Source organism: Morone saxatilis, unplaced genomic scaffold (assembly GCF_004916995.1).
Source record: "Morone saxatilis isolate NCDOM2014 unplaced genomic scaffold, NCSU_SB_2.0 Contig21, whole genome shotgun sequence".
NCBI classification, from domain to species: domain Eukaryota; kingdom Metazoa; phylum Chordata; class Actinopteri; family Moronidae; genus Morone; species Morone saxatilis.
Window position 1 is genome coordinate 204,125 of NW_023339774.1, and position 8,896 is coordinate 213,020.

At 36.7% G+C, this 8,896-nt stretch overlaps 2 protein-coding genes across 2 annotated transcripts in view; both read right to left on the reverse strand.

Annotated features, from left to right (window-relative positions):
* The window catches only part of il6st (interleukin 6 signal transducer), a 14,024-nt gene extending 12,874 nt beyond the window's left edge, over positions 1–1,150 (reverse strand). Inside the window, 1 exon segment of the mRNA XM_035668221.1 lies at positions 1,062–1,150. Within this exon segment, the coding sequence (XP_035524114.1) occupies positions 1,062–1,150 (89 nt within the window).
* A 5,461-nt stretch (positions 1,151–6,611) lies between these two features.
* The window catches only part of tpm2 (tropomyosin 2 (beta)), a 20,780-nt gene continuing 18,495 nt past the window's right edge, over positions 6,612–8,896 (reverse strand). The window contains exon 9 of the mRNA XM_035667714.1: positions 6,612–8,044. Within this exon, the coding sequence (XP_035523607.1) occupies positions 7,962–8,044 (83 nt within the window). The 3' untranslated portion in view covers positions 6,612–7,961. The remainder of the gene's footprint in view (positions 8,045–8,896) is intronic.

An 8,896-nucleotide genomic window follows, 5' to 3' on the forward strand; every position in this document is an offset into this window, starting at 1 on the left:
GTTTTTAAGAAGGAAAAAAAAATCTATTAAAATCGTAAATCGGGTTTGGTGTGAAGAAATCGGAGATTTTATTGTTAAGCCATATCGCCCAGCCCTAACTCAGACCTTCAAGGTGGTACAGACACAAAACAGCCCACAACAAGCAGTTCATTACAGTGTCCTTTTTGATTCAACCACAGGGGGGGCTCAACAAGACCAAGCTGCTCCTCCTTCCAAGGAAGGCATCTTCCGTCCATATCCTCTCCATTAACATTGAGAACTCTGTTGTGTCCCCGGCTTAGACTGCAAGGACCCTGGGTGTGACACTGGATGACCAGCTGTCCTTCGCTGCAAACATTTTTGTGACCACCTGCTCCTACTGACTCATGCCCCACACCATCAGGAGGATAATCTGATCCTCACCCAGAAGGTAGGCAGGTACTTGTCCAGGCTCTTGTCACCCTGCGCCTAGACTGCACCAACTCGCTTTTGGCTGATCGCATCCAACCTCTGCAGCTAGAATCGTCCACCACTCCTTCACACCTTCACTCAAATTCCAATTCAAGACAATGATACTTGAATGGCTCAGTCTTGATCAAACCATATACCCCAGCCTGTATACTGGTTTTAATTTCCCATATGATATGAATTGTACATATACCGCCATACTGTTGCATAGCTGAAACAACTGCTCTCACTCATTTGTTTCTTGTGCATGTTTTAATATTTTGTTTTGAAAAGGAAGCAATGTTGGTTTGCATATCTTTTCTATTTTTAGTTTTTGTTTTAACTACATTGCAGTTTTCACAATGAACCCCGTAGTAAGCAACACCTTCAGTAGATACATGATGACATTATATTGTTATCATTAATTGTAATGTAAATGATCTAATAATGTAAATGTTAATTAAATTGTTTTTATAATCTATGTACTCCTGACAGTAGAATAAGCCACTATAAACCTATTTTAAGGCCTAGTTATGCAAAATAAATCATACAGTGAAACCACCACAATGTTAAAAAAATAATGGGATACAAATCTTAAGTCATACCGACTATCACTAATTCAACAAAATCCAAACTGTTGCTGTCCCAGCTCCCCACTGACATCAGGAGTGCGGAAACTCACATCTTTCGTCACAGACGAAAAACTGACCTGTTCAGACTGCATCTTGGCCCAATTGTAGCACTTGAAGCAGTTCAGCTTATTTGATTAAGTTGATGTACTTGCATTATTTGTATCCACAAGATTAACTGCACTTATTGTAAGCCACATTGGGAACAAGCGTCCATTAAATCAGTGGTTGTCATATCTTTGAAATATTTTTTGCCCTGACCTCCGTAAAACATTTTTGGTGGAATAAAAATGCCTATATAGGAGGTACAATACACCACTGCGCAATCAGTGTCTGATTTATTAAGAAACACACTTAGATGCTTAATTTCAAATGTTAAAGAATCCATCACTACATTCATGTAAACCAATTTTTTGTCATCATGCAGTAACATTAAGATGGCATTCTAGTTGCACTGAATGTTTTTTTTTAGATAAATTGCACTTACAATTTAGTGAGAAACATTGGCTTGTGCTTCGCTGAGATTCTCAGTGGCAGGAGGAAACTGCACTTTACAGCTAATCAAACTGCAGTTGACGGTTTACAGCAGTTAATGATTGGATTATTGACAGTAAATTTTGAATACAAAATGTTGTTTATCAAACATATATTTACATTATTTTTATGAACTTACAGTATAATTATCTTAGAAATTATGCATGACTGACATTTAAAAACAAGTACCATCTGCAGAAGTACCCCTATTTGAGAAACACTGAGCTATATAAATGTAATGTTGCCAGCATACACAATGCCACAATGTAATTGCCCTTGAATTGAAGCATAGGTTGGGAAATTCACTTTTTAAAATGGGAACATCTACCAGCCACTGACAGTTAAATGTTCAAATTCACCAGCCACTTAATAGCAAATCATTATTTTGTGTCCAACATCTACCAGCCACTTTTATGGGGCTAGAATAGACAGTGTTGAAATTCTTGGCATATCGTTTTTATTTTTATGTTCTGTTTTTATTACGTTGCAGTTTGCACAATAAAAAAATTTGGGGGAAAAAAAACATTCTGATTCCTTCATATATTGTATCATTTTGTAAGGCCAAGAATATCCCTATAGTGATTAAAACTTTCAGTATATAACTTACATGATTACATTCAAATGTTTTTATATTCTGTGTGCTCCTTATAGTTGAATAAACCACTATAAACCTATATAAAAAGGCCCAGTCATGCAAAAGACAAACAAAACAAAGTGATATCCTATGACACGGCCAAAATTATAATTTATAATGTTACAGCCCCAGATACTTTCATATATTAACAGTATTTGGCTGGTGCTTATTTCCCATCCTCCAGCCAATATTAACGCTATTAGTTCCACCTGGAGTTTTCCTGCTGTCACATCATGTCCAAATAACAGTGGGAAAGTCTGGAGTTAACTTACATGAAGATTTGTGTTTATATGTCAACTGAAAGAGAATAACGTTACTTCCCAATACTGCCAGACGTTAATATGTAAAATGGTACTGACCTCCTATAGCAGGTAGAGCAAAGATAAGGCAAGATAACACCAACAGCTGGACCTCTTTCGCAGACACCATGATGACAACTAGCTAGGAACATAGAAAAGACCACAATATCAGAAAAGGTTCTCATAACGTTAGATAGTATGATTATGCATTATAGATAACGTTACAACCTTACGAACTATGATGGCGTTACCTCACTTTACCATCCTTAAGATAATTAACGCTAGCTAACTGTTATAACGTTATAAGAATGTGTTAACGTTACGTTAGTTACCATTGACTAATGTAAGTTGTTAGACAAAAAGCAAATGTTAGCGTATGGCTAACAATATAGCATGAAATAGTAGTCACATTTCTCTGAATTAAATATTTAGCTAGGTTAGCATTGAGAGCTCACATTGGCATCCCTGCTAACGCCATATTGTTTCCGCCTTCAAAAGCAAGGGTGATTACTTAACTTACCTAACTGGCGTCAATTTTGGTTCCTGTGTAATGTTCGTTAGATCAATTCCATTCTTCTTTATGGCTAAAACCTAACTTAACAATGACCAAAACAAGTTAAAGAAATGTTGGCTATTTTTTCTGTCACGTACTTGCGATTGATTCTGGAGTTGGACCACCCACTTCCCGTCAAGGGAAAGTTGTGTCGCAATATTTTGCCTTGCTGCGCGATATCTACACGATCTCACAACATACGGATGGACCCACGTCTTTTCTAGTGAGCATTTACCCCACCACTGACAGTTTAAGGATCTTCTTAAATGCCCAGCGAAAACATACTGTTTGTTCATTTGTCAGAGAAACTGCCTGTCAAACATATGAGACAAATCGGAGATTTCTGGCGTTACATGCGCGTACCTCACGTTGTTTTCCAGTATGTCTCCGCCCTCATGTTCAAAAGAAAGCGCATGCTCGTAAAGGTTCGTGAACCTCTTGGCATTGACTTTCCAAAACAAGACAACACATAAAACACCAAACCTCTTGTTGAGGCAAGCTTGAGACAGGAAAAATAAGCCACAAAAGATGAAAAAGTAAGTCATGTCCATGACTCTAACAGAGGGAGAGTTTAATGTTTTGGACTTTTCCTCATTTAATCATAATCCTAAAATTAACTGGATCAAAATATTTCTAAAAAAAATCCATATAGCATGTGAAATACTATTCCAAACTTTTCACTTTTAAAAAGTGGCTGTTTCATTTTTTATTTACTGTCCTTGCTGTCAGTAAACTTCCTATCAAACTTTCCAACTTTCATAGGCAAACTCTTATATGTTGGTCCCTTCTTCTTCTCATTCATTAGTTACCATCTTATATTACATTTAAACAAACATGTAACCTCAAGCACCTTAATATTAAAAAACCTAACAAAGATTAACTAAAACTATTAACTCATGTAAACTCTAATATTATGCCTGCTTAAATTGACCTCTTGTGTGTCTTTTTGTATTTTATTTTTTGTCTTTATAGTTTTGTCCTAAACCTGGATTATGGAACATAATTTATGGTAGTCTAAAAATGTTTGTTCAATAAAACTTATTAACAACAACAATAACAAAACACACACTCTGTCAACATGCTGTGTAAAAGTTCCAAATGATTTAATATGGTACATGGTGCTTAACTATTACTTTAAGACCACTTTAACCCTGCTCTGTGAAATACTCAATTACAATTTTGTGTTCAGATTATTCAGATGAACTGCTGCACTGTAGATAAATGTGTTTTGCTTATTAGGCTTTTTAAATAAAAAATAAGTTCAGAAGTTGTCATCACAAATTGCAGTCAAAGATATGTTTTTATTCTTGCTACTATAGTGTGATGTTACTTTACAGTGTTCAGAATAATGTATGTACAGAGTTTGTGAATGTTTTCACATTTATCTGCTTAAAGGCGGGGCCTACGAGCATGATTTGTGACATCACAAATATTTTGGAAATCAACCCTGGTCTAGTATGCAACTTCTACAGTGTGATGTAGATGCATAGACTGAGAATGGACTTTACATGAAGTAGAAGACATCTTGTGTCCAGCAGAAAAGCTTTACAAATAAAAACATTTGCATTGGTTAAAGCATGATAGATGGGGGTTCATTTTCACCTTCCAATCAAATTCCCTCCATGATGGACTGTTAGTTAGTTCATGTCGTGCTTTGAAAGTTTCCTCCCATTTTTCATTCATTGTTATAATATTTGTTTCCAAATCCCTTTTTTCTTTGGCATAGATATTGTTATCATTATATCCATGTTGTAGTGTTTTATAACTTTTAAAAAATATATTTTTGGGGGGATTTTTGCCTTAACTTTATAGGACAGCTGTATTTATACACGAAATGGGGGAGAAAGACGGGATGACATGCAGCAAAGGGCCATAGGACTGAGTTGAACCTGTGGTCGCTGCAGTAGCAGCTCTCCAACTTTGACCATTAAACATGCTGACCTTGAACCAAAATAATTACATTTACACACCATTGCACAGCCTCGGGAGCAATTCGGGGTTCAGTATCAAGGATACTTCGACATATGGTGGGAGGAGCCGGGGATCGAACCAACAACCTTCCAATTAGTGGACGACCCGCTCTTCCTCTGAGCCACCTGCTGGCTGATGCTCTCTCCTTTTGGCTCTTATCCTGTCTGCTGTGGTTGTTTGGTGCTCCAATTTTGCTCCAGTTTTGCCCCGCTGGTCCATTGTTGCCTTTCCCACCTGTTGAACCGGTCCTGTATGTTAGCGCCCCATACTAGATGTGATTGACTACTGCTGTTTTGCTCCTTGTTTAGTTTGTTTACTGATATATTCTGTTGACCAACTGATTTGTCATTTGTTTATACTATAATATTATACACAAAGTGCAATTCGTCATTGGATTTCTGTATTGTTCCAGACATTGTTTTGCATTTATTCTCAGACAGAGACTTGCTTCACAAATGAAGGAGTGCATGGCAACACAAGAAAGGACCCAAATGCAGACCACCAGAGCTGAGGCAGCCACAGGACAGTGCTGACATTGTTTATCAAAATGCCTCGAAAACCAACCCTTTTCCTTTTTTAATTTCATCTAGTCTTTTTTAGTTGCGCAGAAAGTTGTGATGCATTTATGGTGAAACAGCATAGACAGGGTTAGGATTATCACCTTAGAAGGCACCATATAGGGTATTTTTGAGTATGTCTTTAAGGGAATCCGACCTTCGCTGTTTCTGTTTTTTTGAACACCAGTTCAACAGTGTTTTTTTTAAATGTATTTATTTGGGGGCTTTTATTGCCTTTAATCGATAATTACAGCTGAAGAGTGCCAGGAAAGGGGGAAGAGAGAGAGTGGGACAACACGCAACAAAGGGCCACGAGTCAGTCCAACCCGCTGCAGCAAGGACCCAGCCCTGGCATATGGGCGCCAGCTCCCCCAGATGAGCTATCCGGGTGCCCCAGAATGTTTCTTTCTTTTTTTTTACACAGAATTGTTTGATGCTTGATACACTCAGATGGCTCCCTTTTGATACAAAACAATTTGGTATCAGTTCCTCTTTATGGTTCCCTTTGTCTCTTAACTGCAATATTTTACCTTCAAATACTTGCCCTCTTATTTTTCTTCTTTATTCTCTTAAAACAAAGCACATGTGTTTTCAATACTGCTATCATGGACTCTTTAATTTGGCACTTATTTGCTATCCTTGGATTGTAACTTTGCAGTGTCTTTTTGAGTTGTTTCATTCTTATGTGTTTACGATGTGCTTCATATTCTTGCTTCAAATTATTGTCAGTGTATGTTTTGCGAGCGACCCTGTGGTAATTTATCCTGATATGCTAAATCTGAATTAATAGTTTACTACTCATATACACACTTGTGCAGTTCAGATCCCTGAACCCAAATATGGAAGGATGTGAATCACAAATCTAATTCACTGGAATTTGTCATCTATCCAAAGAGATTCACTCAAGCTTTGCAATGAAATAATGTCACAGATGTTGTATGCATGTTTTAATCAACTATGACTTTTTTAAAACCTCATTGTAAAAAGTAACTTCATTGAAGACATCTTGAACTATATTATTTGAAGAATGCATTTTTGTTTACAATATATAAAACCTTTATTCAGAATTAGATGTCAGTATTACAGCTCCCAGCACTTCATTTAAATCTTTAAACATCAAAAATCAGCCACACTCTTGTCTGCTAGTTTGTCAAATTGTTCATTAAAATCATTCATCATCTTTTTAAAATGTAACTCAAAATATTGAGGTGTCATAATTTTTTAACCTAAAAATAACACTGATAATAATGTAGCCAATAAATGGTTAATTTTACTACAAAAACTTGAATGTTACCCTAGAAAGTAAACAGACATATTGAAGTCCCTCAAATTAAAAGACAAAAGGTTTGCTTTCTAAAATGAGTGTTTTGATCTGAAACAGATATCATTTCCTCCCCACATTCATTCACACAGTCTATTTCAGTGAGACTTTAACATAGAGCCATTTGAACAACTAATGTTATTGTTTTTCTTCGGAGGACAGTCTTCTTGGAACACATCTTGGAAATTCATGTATCACACTATCAACCAAGGAAAAAAAACAGTGCATACTAGAAACTATGCTGTGTGAAGGAGAAAGGTTTCTTGTGTGCAGCAGCAACTATCTTGTATGAGTTTCAGTATATCATTAGTTTTAAAAAGATACATAGTGCATGGGCTCTGTTTAAGAATATATGCAATGTGAAAAGCGTCATCATGTTTGGTCAAACAAGAGAAGCCTTTCTGGTAGAACAATTACTCTTGATAGGAGTGTGAATCATGTGATCTGGTTCAAGTCTCAATTGAGTCCGAGGACATTTGGTCCAAGTCTCAATTGAGTCCGAGGTCATTAAAATTTTTTTTATATTTAATATTTAAACTGAAAACATAAAATGAAAGCTAAAAAGTCATCTGAGTCATCATGTCTCAAGTCAAGTCACAACTATTCAACGTTCAAGTCGAGTCTCAAGTCATTTATATTCTGTCAAGTCAAGTTGCAAACCATCAAAACAGTGACTCGAGTTGACTCGAGTCCATGTCACAATGCCTCAAGCCCACATCTCTGCTTTCTGGTGCATACCGGATAGTTACATGTGCATGCAATTAACTTTTTATTGACGACAGGATCATTTCTGATTAACTACAAAGTTTCTAGTGCACACAAAATAATTTTTGTTATGAATCTGAAACGAGTTCTTGCTCATGTCATTTAAGGGGCACTATAGATTTACATCTGAACCAATCCTCACATTTACAACTGTTGATACTACATTAAGATTTCATTTGTAAGGGTTTATGCTGGGAGTTTCAGCGGGAGATTAAACCTTTTTTTTTTGTCTTGCTCTATCCATTGTTCTTCATGTAGCTCTGAAGAGGTCTCTATAGATTGTTGAGCTCCAAAAGGGTTTGGTCCAACACCTGGTGCATGTCCAAGTTCTCTTCTTTGGCTTGGGCCAGTTTCTCTGGAGGAGGAACCAAAGTCACAAGTGAGCTCCAAAAACATTTTCTGTCTGTAACTGGAGATAGAGAAGCCCTCTTGCTCTACAGAGTATTTATGCACAGTGTGTGCATTGTTGTTTTGCCATAAAATGGCTTGCTAAGAAGTCAGACATAAAGCCAAAGATAACGTCTTTAAATCTCTCGTTTTGTCCGACAAACAGTCCAACACAGAGTATTCAGAACCTTTATTCTCCATATAATTTGAGCTGTCTGTTTACCTGCATGTTCTGCTCACTTGCTGTGCATTAACTGTAAGTATAGGCTGAATTACACTGAGAATATAATGGCCTATAATAAGTACCAGATTATATACAGTTCGTAGTTAAAGCTCCAGTGTGTAACATTTAGGAGGATCTATTGGCAGAAATTGACTACTGTATTCATAAATATGTTTTCATTACTATATAATCATCTGAATATAGTAAGTGATGTGTTTTTTTTATTTTTTAGAATGAGACTTTTATGAGGCACCCAGACAGCTCACCTAGCCAGCCTAGCCCAGAAGGGACAAACCAAACACTGGCACTTAATGGTCACCATAGTTTATCCTTCATGTTTGGAAAAGGAGGGTGAAGCGAAGGAGTTGCCGTCGGCAACTACACTGCTAGATGTCACTAAATCCTACACACTGGAAATTTCATTCCTTCCAGGAAATGATTAGGAAATTATGAACTATAGTGTTACCCAATTTCTTTCAGTTGCTTCAGTCCACTTTCTAAAAGACTTACCACATTAAAGGTCCACTGTGTAACATTTAGGAGGATGTATTGTCAGAAATGGAATATAATATTTCATAGGTATGTTTTCATTAGTGT